The sequence below is a fragment of the Tachysurus fulvidraco genome, chromosome 1 (genome assembly GCF_022655615.1).
Source record: "Tachysurus fulvidraco isolate hzauxx_2018 chromosome 1, HZAU_PFXX_2.0, whole genome shotgun sequence".
NCBI classification, from domain to species: Eukaryota; Metazoa; Chordata; class Actinopteri; order Siluriformes; family Bagridae; genus Tachysurus; species Tachysurus fulvidraco.
The window spans coordinates 30045638-30068569 of NC_062518.1; the positions used below are offsets into that span (position 1 = coordinate 30045638).

The following is a 22932-nucleotide window of genomic DNA, read 5'->3' on the forward strand; positions in this document are numbered from 1 at the left end:
TTGAAGCTAAAAAATAAAAATGCCTTTATCACTGCGCACACAGTCAAGAGAAAGACATTTACAGACTTGTGGAAGAATTTGCAAAAATATCATCTATCACTCAGTCATTATAAAATGATCATATTATGAGATGTTATAAAAATAATAAAATAATAATCAGAAAATATCAAGCATTTAATGTAATTTTCAGTATAAGATTTGTTATAAATCCAAGCATTTTCAACATGTTGAGGAATAATCTTCTAAATAGTAATAGGGATGCGTGTGTGAATTATCTTGAATGCAGGTCATCTAAAAAGTCAGATTTTTGGTTTAAATGAAAAAAAGGAAAAAAATTATTGTTTTGGAAACATATAACAATGACACATTTATTTATTATTTATATCATTTAGTTATTTATATAGGCTTAAGGATACAGGCTTATGAGGGATATGACATGATGAGGCTGATCTAAGTGTTTTTAGAATTTTCGGTTAATAATCTGGCCACAAATAATGGAAATTTATTATTATTATTTTTTCTTTCTGCAAATTAAAATAAAGAATGTTTTTGTTCATTAGACCAGACTGTTTAAGATGACGCAATAACCAGATCTACTTGTATTTGAACTCAAATTACAGCTTATTCGATTTTATCCTCAAATACTGCATTGCTGTACCAGAAGAACAGCACAGTGAGCCAGTCAGCATTACTAAAGGACACAGACAAGCATTAGAAGAAGGATCCTGGCATCTATCATGCCACTACCCAAGCTAACACCTGGCTCTTATATGCACTGATTAACAATCACTCCAGCCCTCGTCATCTGCACTACAGATACTCACAACTGAGATCCCACACCATTAACAACTTACTAATCAAGATGTTTTCAAAACCCTAGAGATGCATAGCATCTATAATGTAAGTAGTTTGCTCTTCTGGTTAATTTGAGTCAATTTCTGCGCTAAGCCTGGTTCAAATAAACATCTCTAGAATTTTGATGATATTAGTATAGCGATCTACACTTATATCTCAGGTTGCATTTTTACTTTTAAATCTTGTCAGTGATGAGTTACATGTATAATAGAAGACACATGGACTGTGTTGAGCAGCCTGTTTTCCCCACATTGGTAAGGAGAATGAAAATAGTTATAATTTTCTTTACATGTGAATATTTTTCTATTGTAGTTTATTGTGATGTTAATGAAAAGATTGAATGAAGCAATTGAAACAGCTAAAGATATTGGCATATATCGAGGCAAGGCAGGCTCATGACTTTTCATCTTTTGGAAAGCTGTAGTTGAGTGATGTTATGGTGATGGACAGAGTAACTGCTCAGAAAATGAAATGTCAAATTCCAAATCAGTTTCCGTGATTAAAATGACTATGTGAAATTGTCATCTCACACTTTGTTGCTGTATGAATTTATTTATTTATTTATTTATTTATTTATTTATTTATTTATTTATTTATTTGTTGTAACCTGCTTTCTTTGAATGAGAAGCTCCTGTGCTAGATCTGAGGTCCTGTGGCCTCGGCCCTGTTCCTGAGGAGGGTCACGTATACTGTACACATGCCAAGGGATTAGGGGATGAAAGAATGCCACTGACTGTGAAATTGCCTGATTTTTATCAGAGTGCAGAAAGAGGAACAGCTGTGCATAATTTCTGGTTCTTAATCCGGAGGATGATGACGACGACTATGATGATGATGATGATGATGATGATGTTATAGGTGTGTGTGTGTATGCACTTGCGTATTGCTGGACATTTACCAAAACCCAATCCAAATACTCATTTTTGCCTTTTTATCCCTTTTTGTGTCCATTCAAAACAGTAGATTTCCAGCAGGCTTCTGGAAGGAATTTAATGTTTTTTTAAATGTCACATGGAGAGATGAGCAGAAATAACGGCTTGGTGCTGAGTACGAGCCTCAGCTGCACTGGATCTTTATCAGTTTGCGGTTTTATGACAGCATTGTTGATGCATCTGCATTCTAATCCTGCCCTCTGCTCTGTCACAGATAAAGCTCTATACTTCAGGGAAGCCTTAATCTTTCATGAAGGGTTTATCAACTCCGTCCCAGCTTGAGAAAAAGTAAAAACTCCTGTGGCATCTTTCCATAGCAGGCTAATGGACAAGCAGTTTCATTAATTAGGCTCATTTCACTAACATACATCGAGTGTGCTGATTTTGGCAAGAAACAACTGTCATATTGGAAATGCCCTTAGATCTGGAACCATGTACAAGGAGGATTGTGATACAGCCTGTTCCCTCTCATGAAGCTGTAGAATATACAATAAAGGTGAAGAAGGAAAGCGAAGCCGCCTCCAGCCTAGGATCATGAAGCTCGGCTCCTTCCCAGAGCAGCAGGTGACGGGCAAAATCCACTCCTCAAATGCCACTGGGGCTGCTGGAGCCGGATCATCTCCAAAGGCAAAACTGCTGCTTCCAAACACGGCACGAGTGTGGGGGCTTTAATACATATTATTCACAAAGAGCATGACTGATCATGCAAACGTGTCCAGCTGCTTGGGTTTGGCAGGCAGAGCAAGTTAGCAGCATACCGTGCATCGCAGAGCCACTTTAGCTCTCCCAAATCCCTTGACACCACCATAACAGGCAAGACCTCACTTGTGCGCCATCGTATTTTTTTCTTTCTGAGACGTTTGCTTGTGTCCTCTCATGCAGTTAGTGATCCATAGGGCACTTGAAGAGTCTGCTGGTGGGAAAGGGACATGCAAGAACCTTGTTTGTCTATCAAAGGATGTGAAATAATAACGACAGGCCTTTTTTTTGTGTGATCAGCATGTCTGGTGAGATAGCACCCCCTTGTGGAGACTTTATATAGGAAGGAACTTGGAGGTGCATCTGACAAGGTGTGGTTATAAAATAATAATAATAATAATAATAATAATAATAATAATAATAATAATAATAATAATAATAATAATAATAATAATAACTTTTATTTCTAATTTCCTGGATTCTAATGTTGTTACATAATGCTTATCTTTAAATAGTAAAACAGTAGATGAAAAGAGAATATTCCTAGAAATATTGGAGTCTCAATGCCTGAGATGAAAATTGTGTGTGTGTGTTTTTCCTTTCAGATAATATCACAGTTCCAGATTGGATGCTGCCGGTGTGCCTCCTGTTGAACAGCCTGAAACTGTATTCATATATCTGAAACAAAATGTATAAACAATATATATCTTAATCCACTAAAGGTATGTATGTATGTATATCATCTATCTTGCTTGTTACTCTGAGTGCAAGAAGACTGGTAAGGATCCTTGTCTCTGGGGTGGTACTTTCAGTTGTACACTATTTGTCCCACTAGAATGTAAGTTGCAACTTTAAAGATTTAACTCTGTATTTATATTTTGTGCTAATTATGGTGCCAATAATAATTATAATAGTATTATTAGGATATTAATATCAGGATTATAAGATGCAGGTTAAATGTAAATATTTGTACAGCAACATGGAAAGGTATCAAAGAAGATTATTTGTTTTATTTTTCTAATTATTTGCTTTCTTTCTTTTTCATCTTTATTTAAAAAATCTTCTAAACACAGCTTTGCAAAGTAAAGTGTTCATACTTACTTTTTATCTCTTGTCTGCTTTCCGAAAGAAATTTGACTAAGAAAAAAAAAAACATGGACATGAGTTATTTTGATTCTTGGACATATTAATCAGGAGAGCATTTTGCACAACAATTGCAATATGGACAATAGCCAAGTTACATCTGTGTGGTGATTAATGAAAGGTAGATGAAACCGTTTCATCCCAAAACTCACATTCTGTCCTTTGACTGGTTTGCTGTAGAAATCCCTCTCTGATTGCTGACTTCCTCTTCGGCGTTCTTTTGTAGTTGCAGCTGACCAGAGTGAAAATATGTATTAGTCTGACAGTAAACGATCCACTAAACCTACACACTTGTGTACTTGTGTGCTGATGAACCGTTGTTGTACCACTCATTAAAATTTATGCTCCTAAAACCACACCGCTATTAAAAAAGATTACATTGACATGCACTGACAAATGGCACCTCAAAGAGTGTGCTTGAAATTGTGTGAACTACTTTCTTCTTACTCAACCTCCTCACACTACATAAAGATTGTGGCCTTGTGTGTGTGATCTTGTGCTTGTTAAACGCTCCTGCGAGAGACAGATACCTTATGAAGGAGGCTTGTTATCAAGAGATAAAATAATAACCATAATCTCCTAAGGAAATGTTCTCAGGTCTCAGATGTAAAGCAGTAGTGAGGCACTTACCTGGCGTGTGATGAACGATGTTGATTTTATCTGTTGGATAAAGAAGAAACTAGTTAACTTGCCTACATCATGACTGTTCATGGTCGGTCCACTCTTCATTATTAAATGAACTCAAGCAACAATTGTCTTTTGATGCTTTTTTAATCCTTATCACTCAGCACCACTTCTGGGTGTTAAAATAAAACCTTAAGGAAATGTGTATCTAGCGTAATAATGCTACTGTATATAACCTGAATACTTCACATGCTTTCTAACCACATGTTTAGGAATATTCCAGCATTACTATTACCTCAGAAAGTTTCCTTGTACTGAAGAAGGAACATAAAAAGTTTACACAAGACTGACTTACTGTATGAATAAGGTCATGAATTCATACCCGCAGCATTCACACTCTAACGACAAGGGTTTTACTACTAGACCTTCATATAAGACTGAATAAAAAAGTTCAAATTAATCATTTACGCCACAGGTACAGTACAGGTACCTGAAGTTTAAAACCCAGGATTATATTTTTTAATTCTACGTACTGACCGTAGACACTGTCATCATCCTCTCTGTTATTCATGATGCTTGCACGCAACTGCCGAAGTTTTTCCTACAACACAAAGGAATTTATATAGAGCTTTGTTATAGTCACCATAATTTGGAGGTCATCAGTTAGAGCACAGCTAGATAGATAGATAGATAGATAGATAGATAGATAGATAGATAGATAGATAGATAGATAGATAGATAGATAGATAGATAGATAGATAGATAGATGATATTACATATATTGTGCAAATGTGTGCATTATGTCCATTGTATGTGCAAGAGTAACCCAGAAATATACAGTGTATTTACAGATAATATACATAAACAGATGTAAACTAGGGTAAGAAATGAATGTACAGTTCTATACAATTAGAATAGGTAGAAAAGATGTAACGGTATGTTCAGGGTGGAGCAGAACTGCAATGTGATTACAGGTTACAGCATTTTATGATAGTTGCTTGTGTTTGTGCAGTTACAGTGTACAGTGATACTGAATGTAGTGCTGGGCATTAGGGTTTATTTGATAAATTGATTCAATCGGTTTATGCTCATGTAGCTGCCTACTGTCTCTATACTCTGTACTAACAAAATCTCGTCTCTGGCAAACTGTTCAAGAGATGGCTTGTGTCCAGACCTTTGCTTATGGGATCAGATCAATGGGAAATTTCAAATTTCATTTAGTGATGAATGAATCACAAGAAAGAATGAGTGAGAAAGAATAATGTGAACTGTATTGAAGTCTCAACCAAAAAAAACAAACAATGTTTCAAAGAACGGACGTGTTGACTGTTGGCTGCAGAAGAAGTGAACAGTACATAGTGAACAGAGTGGCAGGAAAAATAACAGAAATGGATGAGTCTCTTTGCTTAACACATTACAGTCAAGTACTATGCTATGGCACTGGTTCAGCATGTGAAGTGTGTTCATTTTGTCTTCTTTGTAAACCTTCCCTAGTTGCTTGATTTACTGCTGAAATGTGGAATGTTTATGTTGTATATTGTATGGGCTCCTAATATGGCCATAGCACTAGGGCTATGTTTTACTGGTCCTGCACTACACTATGAATTCTGGTGAATGTAATGTTGATCTGTTCTCACTTTCTGTTTATTTTATGTCTGCAGACACTCAAGGTCCCTACTGGAAGCATCCCATCTGGATATTATCTGCTGACAATAATATAAGTGATACTGATATCAGTCTGGTCTGGTAAAGCCCAGTGATTAGAAAAGAAGAATGTACAATAATGCAGTACAGATATATAAATATACTTCATTATAAACACTGAAAGGTCAGAGGGATTTTAGTGTTGATAGTTAAATGGAGCTTAAATGGAGAAATTTTACTAAGTAAATTAATAAGTCACCAACTGCTTTTGGGCCCATATTTGGCCGTCAGTTAAGTGGAACTCGTTGTCGGTTTCATTGTTTATTATATACAACTGACACCTTTTATTAACTATTGTTGCTTATGCTTTAAAGATGGCGGCCTGGAAAAACTTCCTAAAATAATATTCATGAAGAGAACTGTAAGGCACAGTGGTTTAGATGTTAAACCAAACATCGGTTTCCTCCGCTAATCAAAAGACATATATTGTAGGCTGATTGCCATCTTTAAATCTTTAATCTGCAGTGAGATGTGAGTATGCTATGGATTGGCATCCCACCCCCTGCCTTGTACCCCAAATCTCCTGGGACTCCAGGTTCCCCTCAACCATTTGTAAGATAAGTGGATCAATTATTCATGCCTGGATAGTTCAGGTTTTTCTGAACCGAAACATGCTTCGTAGAATTTAATTTCAACTTTAACATTTTCCCAGATCACTGTATATATTTACAAGCATCTTATAGTCCATCTTTTTTTACTTTATGATACAATGCATTAATAATTGATAATGAAATAATTCGATCATAATTCTTATATAAGTTGCACTTATTATCTATCTATCTATCTATCTATCTATCTATCTATCTATCTATCTATCTATCTATCTATCTATCTATCTATCTATCTATCTATCTATCTATCTATCTATCTATCTAAGTATATAATATGGCTAGTCACCTGTTGGATGCCATCTAATCCTCTCTGAACCCTCTGCCAGTCACTGAATCTCTCCAGGGCCTCGTCCACGCTGAGTGATCCTTTCTTCACCTGCTCCTGCAGTTTAATGAGCTCATCCAGTCCTGGCGCTGGACCCGGCATAAAGGTGTCATATGTGCATGAGTCTTGACCTCTGGCTGCACCCAACAGTTACCATTACACAACAGAGTTAAAGAGAAAGCAGTTACGCTGTGACACATGCAAAGGTAAGAAAAAGTGAGAGGATGCTTTGTATTAAAAAGTGTAATGGTTAGATGTGAGTTTTTTCAGTATTTAATCTATATGTATGTATAATGTATTCGTATTTTACTTTGCTTAGCAGAAAAAGAGTAGAGGGTTTCAGAGTCTCCCTGGGGCATTTTCTTCTGGAACACTGAAATGAAATCAAAGACAAGAAGCAATAATCACCAGGCTAGTTTTGTCAGTGTGAGACTGTGTTCAACAGTAAGAATGCTACTGATCCACTAGGTGGCATCACATAACAAAAAAGATGCTGTTTGCACAAGAGAAATGAAACTGACTTATTACTAGGCATAATTAGTATTACAAAAAATAACACACTCTGATTGGGATGAGTATCATCATAAGTATAACCTAAGTAGACTGGAAGGAGCCTCTTGCTGAAACAGCAGATAAAAACAGATGAGACTCGATGAGATCAACGAAAGAAGGAAAATTGAATTAAAGTGAAAGATACACTTGGTGATACTATTGATTGTTTGTAAAGGCTTTAAATGAAAGGATGATGGTGTGCTCGGTTATCTCAATGCCACACAGTCTCCTGTGATGAATTCTCTTCTACCATTTTGTGAGTCGAAGGCACAGTGTGAGGATACATTAACGATTTATTAATGCGTCCTGAACTGCAATCATGACCAGATTACCTGTGTAAATACTACACCATATTTTTCTTTGTCCTGGCATGATCTGACTTTTGTAGCTTTAGTCAATAGTCATACTGTTCTACCACTCATCAACATTCATATATACAGTTTTATCATTTTACATCCATGTTCTTCCCTTTAGCATCTGTATAGTTCATTTTACCCTTAGTTTACATTTGTTTCGAAATTCTACACTTAGCGTATTTTTATTAATTGGGATATTGTTATTCTATAATATTCTATTTTATAATTCATGTATGTTATGTGACAAATAAAATTCGAATTGTTAAATGATCTTGTATTGTGAATGGAGCTCTTTTACATTAATTTCACATTTCAAGTAATATTTTAAAGGTCCATGCTAAAAGTAGAGAAGTAGTGTGGTTCCTTTACACACTACAGATGTGCCCTCGAGGGTACCTTGCCAGTAGCAAGGAAGAAACACTTTAGTACCCTTTTGTCAGAGAAAGTAATGCAGCAGCTTTATAACTTTAACAATAGCAGGAATCGAAACACGAGTGGTTCAGATGAGATCTGGTTCCTCCCCGTTCAACTCTATAAACACTGAATGGGTCTAGAAATCCGAACAGTGTGTGGGCGAGAGAGAGCGTAATGCTGAAGTGGATGGAAAAGTCTTTCTTTTCTTTTCCCCCCTTACAATATCCCCATACTCTAAACCTCCCCATTTCATGTTGTGGGATGTTAGAGGTGGAAAACGAGTAATGCATGATGTCGGCTCTACTTGGCCCCTTTGAGCTGTTCTGATTGGTTGCAGATGCATGAAGTAGTAGCCTGACTCTCCTTCTTTCTCTCTGTGTCTTTGGGAGTGAACACGAGTTGGTGTGTTTTTATATTCAGCAACTGGTCTATTCTCTTACCGAAGTCCTGCGGTGCTAATAACACTCTGGTCATATTGGCACCGTCCTTAAAGCCTGAGGAAGATTTGCTGATCAACACAACAAGGTCTTATTAAACAGGATAAAAGCTATTCTCCTGGGATCAACTTGTGCACTAAATTAATGCAAGTACATCGCTTTACATTGTCTGATGAAGAGTAATTCATCATAACACATACGTATTGGACCCAGTGGAGAAGCTCACACACACACACACACACACACACACACACACACACACACACACACACACACACACACACACACACACACACACACACACACACACACACACACACACTTTGTTTTACTCATTGCCTTATATCATTTATCCTCACAATAATGCTGTTCTGAGCTCAGCATCACGCTGGACTAGAACCTAATACAGAGCATATGCAGGAGAAATCTGACCATAAAACAGTAGCAGTAACACCCTCCAAGACTTTTTGTTCATTAAATGCTCACCAAATGGAGCAGTCTGCTTTGTGCTATGAGCTGTATGAGCTTACATTTTTCTTAAAATAAGAACAAATAAAAAAGCAGTCTGGTTAGTTGAATTGCAAAACAGCTCTTTCTGTTATGTTGTTTCTGATGGAGCCAGAAACAGTTGTCTGATGGTAAAGATGGATTTCAGAAATATCCACCCAAGTCGAAATTGTCTCCGTCCATCATTCGTGTGTAATGAATAGTTTCATTTCCCTCCGTCATTCCGTGTGAACACAATGACGCGGGGTTGAACTGTGTCAATAGAAAAGCAATCGTTCTAGCCGAGCCTAACTCGCAGCTCATTTCTGGATGGCTCAATAAAAAAGGGTAAAAAGAGATGATAATCTTTTCATCTCCGATGAAAGGAAAGAAACGTTTCATAGAGAAACTGGAAAAATGAGCACGAGAGCATGATGGAGAGAGAGAGAGAGAGAGAGAGAGAGAGAGAGAGAGAGAGAGAGAGAGAGAGAGAGATTTGTTGAAAAACAGCCATGGCATTGCTCATGTTTTCATTCTCCCTTCTGTATTAATATATGAAAAATGAGGTTTTCACAAAACAGCTCATGAAACACACGCTTGCTACCATCTGTTTCTTCAAAACAGCATCTGATATCGGTGCAACGTATCTCACTGCACGAGCCGAATAACTGATACACTTTTGTACACACTGAGCCACTCTCCAGTACTATCAACTGTTAAAAACAATAAATGACTCATTACTTTCATTTCCTGTTACCCAGTGTTTCATCTTAACAGCAGGACTTTAGATTGAAAACCATCCTATGCGAGAATGCCTCTATAAAATAGTGAAGTTTTATTCCTCTCCATTACACCTGAGCAATTCAGAGGAGAGTTTTGTTGCACAGTTCAAGCAAGGGTCTTGTTCTCATGATAAAGCAATATGAGGCTCAACCCCTCTCTCTCTCTCTCTCTCTCTCTCTCTCTCTCTCTCTCTCTCTCTCTCTCTCTCTCTCTCTCTCTCTCTCTCTCTCTCTCTGTTTCTTTCTCTCTCTGGCTTACAGGCTACAGATCAGGAGAGTCTAAATGATTTATTAAGCTCTAACAATACAAGTCAGTTGGCACCTTCAACTTGTTGAATTATTAATGCAGCTGAAATTGAACATTTAAGAACTTGCTGCCTGTGATGAACGATGCAAATTTGTGCCACGCTTTCCTTTGTCGTCGGTTTATGGTAGCACAGACGGGAAAGAAAAAAAAACATTATTTATTTATAACCATTACTGATTTGCCTGCCTAATAGAGCAGCAGAACCTGCTTTACTGAGCGAGGAGTGGGTTGTCCTTAAAAAAAAAAGTACAAGCACCACGTAGCCAGATTTTTATGGCCAATAATATCTTTAAGAACCCTAGTATGTTTTTTTTTTTTTTGATGAAGTATGAGTCTCCTTCAATCAGCTGATGCATGAACGATCCCTTTAAAATAAGAACACAGCAAACTGTAGGTTTAACTGATTATTGTGATATTTGTACCCTGAGCAATGTAAGGCATGTTATCCTCCTTGCTCGGGAGACTTTTGGGTCGAGGAGCAGGTGCAGGAGGGCGGTTGGTCATCACCGTTGAGGAGCTGGAGTTCAAGAAAGTGTCATATTCTTCATCATTCACTTCAAGCGTATAAGGATCGTCATCGTCATCATTCTCCACCTGCGCATTAGCATCTCCGGCTCCCCCTGTGTGAGGCTGATCACGGCTGTCAGCAACCCGCAGATTCGCTGCAGGGTCGAAACAGCACTCGTTGAATAAAACAGTGCAATAATTTCTGCATGCTTTATAGTACAGTGAACTTTATTGTACAAAAGTAAGCAGTTATTTCAGTGTGTCGTGACTTACCAGTACTGCCCATCATTTCGTACACACTCGGGTCATCATCACTGCTCTTTGCCTATAAAAACACAGTCAGTTAGCTTAAATATCAACCCTGAAACACAGAAATATTTGCAATGTCTTTATAGCAATTCTGGTACACATTTGGGGGTTGATGATTGATGTATTTCTATTCATTTATTTATTTATTTTTTCGACCACTTAATCCTACACAAGATCACAGAGAACCTGGGGGTCTATCAATGGGGCTCGGGACACAAGGCAGGGGGAAACCCCATGGTACATTCACACACCCACTCAGTCAGCATGCAGTGCATGTATAAAGTGCAGAATAAACCATAAGCACTGATGAACATGCACACACAGGGTGGAGGTGGAAATCAATCCCACAACTAGCAGTTTCACTGTTATAACTGCAAGGACATGCTTTTTTTTCTTTCTTTTTTACAGTGGCAAAAATGTATTAATGCACACTGCAACTTTATCAATTCTGACATTTTTACATCCATCGGCTTAAGATATCTGATAAAGATTTAAAAATAAGCAAGAAATGAGAGAAATCTGTCATTTTAATAAAGAAAGATAAAACCACGTCTGCCAGCGATGTGCTCTGGAACAGAGCTGAAAGTGTCTAATTCATCAATCACAGCTTGCAAACGTAGTCCATTCAAACATGTAATTCAAGCTCTTCAAACCTGTAATTTAGGCATAATTCTTAGCCAAAGATTTGATTCTATACCCGCCAAGCTTTACAACTGCTTTTATACTGAATACTGCGATTAAAGGAGAGATATTTAACATGAAGTGTGAGTATTATGCAAGGCTCTTTTTTTTCCCCCTGTATCTCGAGGTCCTGTCAGTTTTGCCAACCTCGCTGAATCAATTCGTGAAGCACACCAGTAATGTGCAAAGCAAGGCCCCAGTCACTGTGGAAACAGCAGACAACTCAATTTGCCTCAAAGCAGATTATGTGTCGGTTGTTCAACACAGTGAGAGATGAACAATGAGACTATTCATACCACTCATACACACAGTGACCACAGCTAGAAAATTCATTCGTCTCGAAAACAGAAAAAAAAGTGTGTGGTGAATTGATGAGTGGGGACCATTGAAAGTACGTACTTTAGCACGGCGCATGTTTCAGCCTGCATCTCCCATTCTCTGCGCTCTGTTCCTTAGCAACCTCCTCCATTCACTCTGAATAATAGCCCACACTCTTCCCCTTTAGTATTGATAATGCACATTAGCATTCTGTGATATGAATATATTCATTAGAGTAGAAAGCGAGGATTAACAGATATACAAGACAAGCTAATTACGCATCACAAGTCGAGAGAGATGTGAACGATGGCGACTTTGATGTCAGGCATGAGTGGAACAACAGGTTTTCCACAAGTGCCTCCCTAATGAATAATTGAAGTATTTTTCTCTCATGGAAAAAAACAAAACAAAACAATGATGTATCAACAGAATGACAGATGTTTAAGAACTGGGTAAGAACAAGAGGACATTTAAGGACAATTCATTTCATGATGACCACATTTTCATCCCTTAACCACTATGAATTCTATTTATAGTTTATATTTATTTATGATTTGATTATATGAAAATCCCTAAGAGTTACTTCTGAAAAATAATTGCGGCTACTGTATGTGTGTGTTAAATATCAGCATTTATATCTGATATACCTGTAGATATGTCACTTGCTTTATGTTGTTTCTTTGGCTATTTATTTTTTGTTTAAATCAGGGTTAAATTACATATTATTATATATCCGTGATTTTCCCATTAAATACAAACTAATGCTAATTATGTGCTTAAATGAAATAGTAAAATTTTAAGAGGGAATATTTCTCATACGGTATTAAATTAACACACTAATACACAAACATGACCCTGCTTTTCCTTAACAAATGCAAACACTTTCTGGAGGAGTGCAGAGTATTTCTGACATCAGAATAAAAAAAAAACACACTACACACTGTCATATAATAATATTTGTTCCTCCTACTTGTTTTAACATTGCCTGTTGTCCTTCTGCTATAATAAAACAATAGGACACTGGCTGAGCCACATTTGAGCATCTATAGGCTATAAAATATTTTGGAAACCAGTTATCAAGTGTGTGGATTTCATGAGAGATCAAATGAAGTGGAACAAATGTCATTTCTCTGCCACTGTGTTTCACAGCATATAGATAAGTTCACCACTGAGCGATTGCATTTTGATGTTTAATATGAACTGCTATTTATTAGCATGGGAAAAAAAAGACAATACAGCTCACAAATGCATTATGATAGTTCATTGAGAGTTCATGTATTGAGTGCATGATTAATGACACAGTCTTGGGAACAATGGTACAGTACTTTATATCACAAAGAAGCGTCTACTCGGAATGAGCTGTTAGTTCCGGCTGCATTTGCATACCATACGCTAGCTGAAAGAGCTCAGTGTTCCACTTCAACATGTCAGATGGTAACATTCAAATTTCAAGCAAATTTCAAGCAAGCCACACCCGGGTTGCGTTGATGAATTCCTACTCTGTGGACATTTTTACTAGCCCTGTTGTGAAAGAGCTTGACAAATGGTTCAGTGTTGATGCATCTGCTACAACGGTTTTAGTAAGCATGTCAAACATGCATCATTGCGCATGAAGTCTTGTTTACACTGTTACATCTGTACTACATTTGTATCAGGGTTTTGTTGTTGTTGTTGTTGTTGTTGTTGTTGTTGTTGTTGTTGTTGTTGTTGTTGTTGTTGTTGTTTGTTTAAACTAATCAATTTCAACAATGTGCAGTTGTGGCCTAATGGTTAGAGAGTCTGATTCGTAACCCAAAGGTTGTGGGTTCGAGTCTCGGGCCGGCCACAACTGAGGTGCCCTTGAGCAAGGCACCAAACCCCCCAACTGCTCCCCGGGCGCCACAGCATAAATGGCTGCCCACTGCTCCGTGTGTGTGTTCACGGTGTGTGTGTGTTCACTGCTGTGTGTGTGCACTTTGGATGGGTCAAATGCAGAGAACGAATTCTGAGTATGGGTCACCGTACTTAGCCGTATGTCACGTCATGTCAATGCTGCCCAGGTTACTTTTAAATGGAGATATTGCAGATACATATTTAACCAAACATTAGTGTATGATTTTGTCAGAAACCGTTCTCTTTTCTTTAGAATTGAATCTGTTCCTGAATAAAATCAGTTCAAAGTGCTTTCACTGGCACTGAAGCAAGCCATCAATAGGCTGGTAAATCCAAATAAACCCAATTTAAGAACACAAAAATATTAGTTGTGGAAAAATCGACTATCGACTATACTTAAAATGAAAGAACACACTGGTGAGTCCAAAAGCAAGACCACAGAAGAAAACAATGGTGTGTGAAAGAAGAATTCTTTGCCTGCCATAGTCGACAATCAAGGGAAATCTTGATCAGAGTCAAAGCCTCAAAAACAGGAAAACCCACATAGGATTTGCCAAAAACTTCTACAAAAGGGAGACATCAGCTGAACAGATCAAAGACAAAGATCAACTCATACCAGAATGATGAAATGACAATAGAATGGTAAATGGCCGATATCTAAAGCCTTCCACCTCATATTGGATGGCTGCTCAGCATACAAGAAGTTTGTATTTAATTATAATTTGACTACTGTGTAAAGCAGCAGAATGAATGTTTCTAGGTTTATATTATCTCTATAGATTCACACTGCAACTGGACAGTGACCATCGAAAGCATCCTTCAACTTTTAAAGGCAAAGAAGTATGGAATGCTCTGGCCATGTTAATCACCTCATCTGAATCCGTGAGCATTAATTTCATTTGCTGAAAACACCTCAGAATAAAGTAGGAGCTGAGGAAAAGACTACACAGATCCTCAGCAGGAATGAAACCCAGCAGCTAGCGATGGCAGCAGGATTTAACACCAAGTATTAAAAAAGTATTTAAAATGATCATGTTGCAATGGTCTAGCAATATATATAAATAGTGCAGTTAATTCCTACACTACAACGAATGAATTCCTACTACACTACAACGAATTAAAGCTGGAAATGCACTCTGAGCTCATATACATTACATTATTTCATTTCAGTTAAACTCCTGTTTTCTGTGGTACACATCTAAGACAACACTTCTTAATAACAAAATATTTACGAACCCAACTTTATAATCACTTTCCTCAACACTGTCTGGTAATACCTCATGCCCGATGAAAGCTGCACACAGTATATCCTACTTCTATTCTCCTCAGTGAGAGCGGTCCAATCACTGAATAGTTTATTTTGTTCTTTTCTCAGGGATCCAGTCCATCACTTCTATTGATACACAGTGCCTTGTATAAGTATTCACACGTGTTTATTCTGAGCCCACATGATGATTTAATTGCACACAGGTTGACTCCATTCAAGTAAATATGTGATTTCTAATGGCACCAGAGCTAATTTAGTGGGTTTACAGCAACAGGGGTGAATACTTATGCAATCACAACTTTTATATTTCTTATGCAGAAATAATTTTGAAACCAATATTGATTTTTTTTTTCCTCCCACACTATTCCAGGCTATTTTGTATAGACATATTACATAATATTCAAGTTAAACTACACTAACTACAGTATGTGAAAGTTCAATGGGGTGTCAATATTTCTGCACAGCATTGTGTATTGTGTCATATTAGGATATACTGTAATTGTTTGAAATCATTTATTCAGTCATCTACTGGTCACAGCAGATCCAGATTTACACTCTGAATGGGACACTAATCCGTTGCTTTACCTGTATTTACTGGCATGTTTTTGGGAGGTGGGAAGATACCAGAGAATACGAACTAGATAAGAACATGCAAAACATCACACACAGACAGGAACCTGATCTCATAATCACTGGATACTGGAGCAGGTACAGCTTGACCCTAACGCTACATCCTGATATAATTTTATAGTGCATGCAAATACAAAATAGTGCGTGCAAAATATATTTGGTAAAGAATGTGCAAATTTCTGTGTAAATTGCTTTTTAGGCTACATAACATCTACATAAACTATTCATGGCAGCTTCTAACAGGCATATGCTAACCCTTGGTGGTCATTACTGTGGCCTGGGATTGATTCCTTGACAGGGAACTAACCCAGCCACTGAGGGATTAACTCTCAGTGCTGCTCCCAAGCCCGGATAAAAGTGGGAGGGTTGCGATGATCCATTATGGTGACCCTGAACATGATGCTTTCTGGGCCAACCGGATGCCAAACACCCCGAATTCATGAAACTTGAGGTGTAATTATTAAAATTGCGTAATGTAATTTTCTATTTAAATAGTTTCTTTTTGCCAGCTTGTCTCATTATTCAGTAATTGATTGTCATTGATTCGTTATCTTTTAAGCTTTGAAGTGTTTGTTGATTGGTTAAAGTTTCAAACGTCAAAATCATTCCCACTTTAATTTCAGAAGAATCAGAAAATGACACATAATTCTGCTCAATTAGCTAGTCCATATGGTGTTGTGCCATTGCCAGAGGTTTTTTATAAAACTCTGTTTAGTACATAAATCATACTTAAATGCAAGAGTAATACACATAAATCTGGTGGTACAATGTAATGATTATCACATTAACACATAGCTAACTCATTATGTTAGGAGTCAGCTGTGATTTTCTTACATATCATCAGCCCAGAAAGTGTCATATTATACTGTAATCCTATTACCTCCTTAGACTATATGATGTCCATTGGAGAAAAAAATCTGTGATACATACTGATGCCGGTTTATCCCACACCCCTGATGAATTCTGGGCTTGTTTAGGGGCAGGCCTTTAAATTATAGGTGTGCTTTTATATGGAAGATTTCTTTCCTAATTTGGGATTTTTTCCATGCATCACTTATGTGCATTCATGTTTGCGGACTTACATAAAAATTCAAATGTGGCATGATAGTCCATTTGAAAATTGAACATGATTTTTGTTAAAAAATCACCACATTTATGCATTTTTTTTTCTTGCACTTAATTGTGATTTATATGTTATAGAGTTGTATTAAAATCTATGGAAGGCACCAAGTAACAAGGTTTCACTGGCTTATTATAGGTTTCCTTTGTTAGACGCACTCAAGTAAAGCACAGTACTTCAAGATAGAAGACGTCATCATGCTGCAAATGAGCTTTCATTATAAGAAGACATTTAGCCATGTAGGCTGCCTTAAGATGTGCATTTTACATGATGGTCACTCAGAGCAAGCACTCACACCATATAAGTGAGCTACTTCTGCTCTGCTTCTGCTTCTTAAGTCCTGTTTCATATATCCAGTCCATTTCCTCTGCTGGCCATAACAACACTCAAAAACAGCTGTCAGTCTTTACAAAAGTAGACCTCTGGACAAAATGCTCTGGATCTAGAGAAAAAAATACCTTAAGTATGAAAATGACCTTAGTATTTATTCATGTTGTTTGACCTATTCAGTGATCTAGAACATATAATTTCAGAATTTCAGCACAATACAGAGGGGAAAAAGCACTGAAATTTTCACCAGGGAATAAATAACAAGTGAACATAGTAGCCACCCAGGAGGGAAACTGCATTGGAAAAAAGAAGAAAACGATCTCTGGGCTCAACACTTAATCTGCTCTCGTCCAGAATTCAGGCTTTGTACTGCACATTGTGAGTCAACGTTGCTGTGGTTACAGACTTCTGTCGGCCAGAAGACTGACGAGGATCAAAATGATTTAAAGAGGAGAAACAGGCTCTCAAAGTTAAGACCTGGGAGGCTTTACAACCAACTTTACATCTTATTTGTTTTGGGCTTCGGATGAAGGTATGAATCATGAACAGCTGACTGACATAAATGCAGATTAAATGCAAAGAGTAATAGCTATATTAAAATTCTGAATAATAGCTCGGAAGAGAGATAAAGTGCTATGTACTAAAGAAAGGTCATCATCATCATCATCAATACGTAAAGCATGCACCTTCATGACTCTTAAACTGGACAAACAGGATGTTGAAGGGTTTCCAATGTCCAAATTTAATGCAGATCAGTTTCAAATAAGTGACGATGTGTGGTAGCCACAATCACACGAAGGGCTGCATACTGTCAGAGGTGCAGAATGGCTACCATGCTTGATTACGGTTGCACCTAGTTTCATCAGACTCCAAGCTGCTATTGCCAAGGAGCTGTTTAGAGCTCTTCCACTGGCACGAGGGTGCCTGTGGATTGCAATTTGGCTGGGTAAAGTAACTCCCATTGCCTGAGTTAATCTATTTATAAACCCAGTGATTGATCACACCATGCATCCGCCAGTGCTGCCACTTGTGCTCTGCCATTCACAACATGCTCTAACAAATCGAATGATCAGCCAGCCTACGAAGCAAGTCAGTATCTCAAACCTGTACTTAAAAATAAAAATAACAAACTGTTCCACAACAAAGCACTTTAATTGTTTTAACAGCTACAGTACATACATTTTGTCATTTGAAATGTCATCTTCAAAGGAAGAGAGCTGACATGATTATGTGTGTAAGCTGAAATAAGAGCTGAGACCAAATGTAACCTGCTCACAATAGAATTACACCATTAAGCCACGCTGACCTTTTAAGTGGATGTCATGATTTGCGTAATATGTTATCACGAGAACAAAGAACGGTGTTTATTTCAGCACAAGTAAACTCTTGAGAATGGCCCTTATATTATTTGTGTGATTGACTGGAGAAGGTTTTTTATCCAGGCAACACAGTCACATTTAGATGCTCCAGTAGCTAGAGAAAAGGCTGAAAGTGGTTGTGCCCCTGGTGCAATGTAGGATAAAGTGTGTTGCACAAGGGCATAACAACAGAGCTCAAGGGCACTGTACTGTATCACACTGATGTGGCAATATACAGAGGATTTTTTTAACGAATGATTTACTGATCAGACGTTTTGACGAACACACAGTTGTGAGCAGGAGATATGATAACTGGAGCAATGACCAATTGCAGTTGGGATATGAATTGTTGTACAAAAGTTGTACTTCTGTTATGGCCCATATAATTTGTAAGGAATTAATCCTCACTGGCATAAGTGGTATGATGCAAAACTGAGTTAATTTTCCCAATACAGCATTCACACAATTTTTTGTTAAGTTTTTATATAACACTGTTTTTTAAAATTATTTATTTATTTCAAAATCAGTTTAACCAGTGCATAGTTGTGTTGAAGAGTTAATTCCGTCACAGAAACTTTACCGTATTGATGATTAGCATACAAGCCTCTGTTGTTATAGAAACGATAATGTATTCGAAGGAGAGTATTAATATAAACCTTGCAACTGGAAATAAGCCAAGCAACAGTGGTGTGATGTGTAAATGAAGAATGAGATAATTAGAGGCTTTCTTTTTTCCCCTTTGTAATCCAGTTAATAAACCAACCAGATATGATAAAAGTTGCAAGAAAAGATGTAATGGATCAAGACGAGGTTTGCATTCATCCGTACGTTCTTAAACATCCTAGTAAAAATCCATCATCATCTCCCTCATTCATGTGGAATTCTCATGAGCTCAGGTGTCACAATTAAAACCCACTGAACCTCATGTAAACATACAGTATAAGTGTAAGTGAATAATTTTAACAGTCTAATTTCTCTTTTGTAGCACTAACATGGTGTGGGTTCCAGTACAGCTAAAAAAGATAAGTGCAGAAAAAATGATAAGTGCTGTTCTGTGTCTCTGCCAATTAACTGAACAACTCCATGAACCTAATTATAACAGAACACATGTTGGCCAAAACTGGACATAACTAGACATTGTGACATAATGCCAACAAAGAAAGCTAGTAAGGAAAGTAGGAGGTCAGGAGATGATAATGTAGCAAATTAATGACACACAACTGAAGCAGGAGCATTTCATAAGCTTTTGCATTGTTGTTTGTGAAGCATATCGAGTTAATTAGACGGGTAAAGGCCAGGGGCAGACCAAGGTTTAGCTGGAGTGGAGGATTTCAGGTTTAATTGCATGTGGTTTGATGATGATTATATACATAATATATATTTGTTTTGATCGAGGACTGAAACATAATGCTATTCATAGAATGTCAAGAAAGCATAATGAGTCCTCTGTATTTAAGTGCTCTAGTTTATGCCGCTGCTATAGCAAGAAACAGGATTAACCAAGAAGAAACACATCTGTTATCTGCTTGGTTAGAATGATAATTAAAGGACTAGTTTTCAGTACATCACTGGAACTAAGAGACCCAAACATACAGCAAGTGTTCAGTTAATGTTTCCATCTGCACTGAATGTAGAATTTGTAATTCAATGTTTGCTCTGGTTTACTTTTTAGACAATATTATACTGCACTATTATACAGGTCATATTTCTTGCATAAAACTCTCGTAGTATTTGGCAATAAAGCTGGTTTCGATTAAGATACTGTATGTATTTTAGCATGACAATGCACATATGCACAAAATAAGCCCCATGAAGACATACTGTAGCTTGTCAAGGCTGGAGTGGGAGAATTCAAGTATCCTGCACAAAGCCCTGACCTCAATGCCACTGAACACATTTTGTATGAACTGGAACACTGACTACACTTCAGACCTCAGAATGCTCTTATGGCTGAATGATCACAAATCCCCACAGTCACACTCCAAAATCTAGTAAAAACCTATCCCAGAAGAGCAGCAAAACAAGAGAATGGGGGAGGTTGAGGGGGTGGTAATGCACATATGCCCGTCATGGTCAAGTGTCCTCATACTTTTAGCTACATAGCATCTGAAAGGCAAGTTTCCCTAATTCACTACTGCCCACACAGACACACTGATTAGCTGATCAGAACATACGGTTACAAGAGTAATTCTAAAGCCACTTGTACAACAGCATGCATTACCCATCAGCTGAGTGAACACACAATGGATGTTTATATAATTATTTTTATTAATCAATACTGATTACTCTCGTATAGTTCGAATGTATGAAACTGTATTCTAATACCATGGTATAATGATGCTACTAGTAGCTGCTTATCTATCTATCTATCTATCTATCTATCTATCTATCTATCTATCTATCTATCTATCTATCTATCTATCTATCTATCTATCTATCTATCTATCTATCTATCTATCTATCTATCTATTTCAACGCCTCAAAATAAATTCCTGGCTACAATTCTGGTGGCCAGAAAGTTTACATTTCCTCCTGTAGAAGCCACTGGGATCTGCTCATATACATTTGGAAAAATTTGGTGTACATTTGCATGATTAAAACATATTGATGCTTCCATGAAATATAGTTTGCTTTTGAGCGCATAATTGTTGTAAATATTATATGGCACCAAATATATGATATGTGTATAAGCTTTAACACAGGCTGACATCGTCATTGATCACTTCTGATTAACCCTTTTACACATTTTAATATATTAAATCTAGGTCACATATTGCTCTTCCTTGATTAAGATCCAGAGGATATCCATCTTTTTTCACCCCCAACCGATCCAATAAGGAGATTCCTTCATTATATTATATTTCCGCTTATGTTTATGAGATGTAGTGCAGAGCTAGGTGAAGTCTATTAGTCAATTTTAATCCAATTTTACAGACATGATTACAGCCATCACATAACAAGCAGCACAGAGAGGGGATTAGGTTAAGTCCTCTCATTTTCATTCCCTTGTGGTTGGGAATTGTCTGGATGGACTGAGAGCTTGTTAGTGATGGTGATACCTGTAGTGCACCTGTAGGAGACTTGTGCTAAATCCATTTCTTAAAATGAAGGTGTTAGTAGCACATGTTTTTTCTTCAGTAGTTAAGTTCTGTAGACGTGGTGGCTTTAAGGTGATAAATCACATATTGTGTAAAGGAACGTAGGGTTATGTCATTTGAGTCTGATTTATATGTTAACATAATGTAATCTGGCATATTTACATACCTATATCAGGTTTTTTGTGGGGGTTTTTTACAATTTTTCTCAGAGCACTAGTTTATATGGAAAAGCACAATTTATTAAGATTTTTTTATAGTTGTTATTAAGGAAAGCCAACTCTAGAGTCATTCGCATTTATTCCTAATTGCCTTTTTTTTGCATTCTCATATCCTTCAAATAGATTTAACTATTTTATCAGAGGCCAAAAATTTTATTTTCACATCTCTTTTGTGGTGTCAATGGTACGCACTGAATTTCTTTGTCTTGTCACACACCACAGTGGTGGTTAATGGTTAATGAATCATGAAATTAGACAGTCGGGTCTTTAAGTCAGGTCTTTAAGTATAAAGTATTTCTGCCTACTAAAAACAGTATAGATAGATAGATAGATAGATAGATAGATAGATAGATAGATAGATAGATAGATAGATAGATAGATAGATAGATAGATAGATAGATAGATAGATAGATAGATAGAGGCTTGTGCATTTTAATCAATGTTCAGCAAAAAAAAGAGCTAATGGTAGAGGTTGCAAGTCAAACCACTTGAGAAATCAAATGCAATTAGTCCTCACCAGCAATGTCTTGTAATTAAGCCTGAGTCAGTACATCTGAAACAAGTTGCCTTGTTGTAGATTGAGTAGCAGAGACAGCACTCTCACACTTCACAGCACACTGATGTCTGACAGATATTGATATCACTCTAGGGTCAAATCTGAGGTGAAGCTAAGTGTTTTCCTACAGATAATATTCCTCAAAAGGATTTCCATGGGAAAACAAACAAAAAAAAATGCTTCAGAGCAGTAATATGTTAGAGTAGTATCAATATCAATTCTGTATATCTGATTGGATACTAGATCTTAATGTACTGTCTCTAATAATGTTACTCTAATAATCAATATAGCTTGTGTAATAGCTTTTCCCTATGCTCCAATGTTATAGAATTACTATAAACTCAAAACAGCTGTTCATTGCCTAAAAACAGAACTCATCCAACCTACTCATCTATAAGAATGAGAAGAAAGTGGTTGAAAATCAGTCGATACCATAATGCT

The 22932-nt window shown here is 37.1% G+C and overlaps 1 protein-coding gene and 2 long non-coding RNA genes across 4 annotated transcripts in view; 2 read left to right on the top strand and 1 right to left on the bottom strand.

The window, feature by feature from the left end:
• Positions 1–475: 475 nt before the first annotated feature.
• Positions 476–6815, top strand: LOC113657358. Its single transcript, XR_007138252.1, has 3 exons — positions 476–1109; positions 2787–2857; positions 3092–6815. It is a non-coding gene; the product is annotated as an uncharacterized LOC113657358 (long non-coding RNA).
• LOC113657357 (B-cell scaffold protein with ankyrin repeats) overlaps positions 2929–22932 on the bottom strand; it is a 34648-nt gene continuing 14644 nt past the window's right edge. For both annotated transcript variants that reach the window (XM_027169080.2, XM_047801788.1), the window contains exons 8-16: positions 11008–11059; positions 10650–10889; positions 7204–7266; positions 6855–7030; positions 4791–4854; positions 4260–4289; positions 3782–3861; positions 3588–3623; positions 2929–3164 (exon numbers count right to left, since the gene is read on the bottom strand). In XM_027169080.2, coding sequence (XP_027024881.1) covers positions 3591–3623; positions 3782–3861; positions 4260–4289; positions 4791–4854; positions 6855–7030; positions 7204–7266; positions 10650–10889; positions 11008–11059 — 738 coding nt within the window. In that variant the 3' untranslated portion in view covers positions 2929–3164; positions 3588–3590. The remainder of the gene's footprint in view (positions 3165–3587; positions 3624–3781; positions 3862–4259; positions 4290–4790; positions 4855–6854; positions 7031–7203; positions 7267–10649; positions 10890–11007; positions 11060–22932) is intronic.
• LOC125139190 lies at positions 6965–8071 on the top strand. Its single transcript, XR_007138303.1, has 2 exons — positions 6965–7099; positions 7213–8071. It is a non-coding gene; the product is annotated as an uncharacterized LOC125139190 (long non-coding RNA).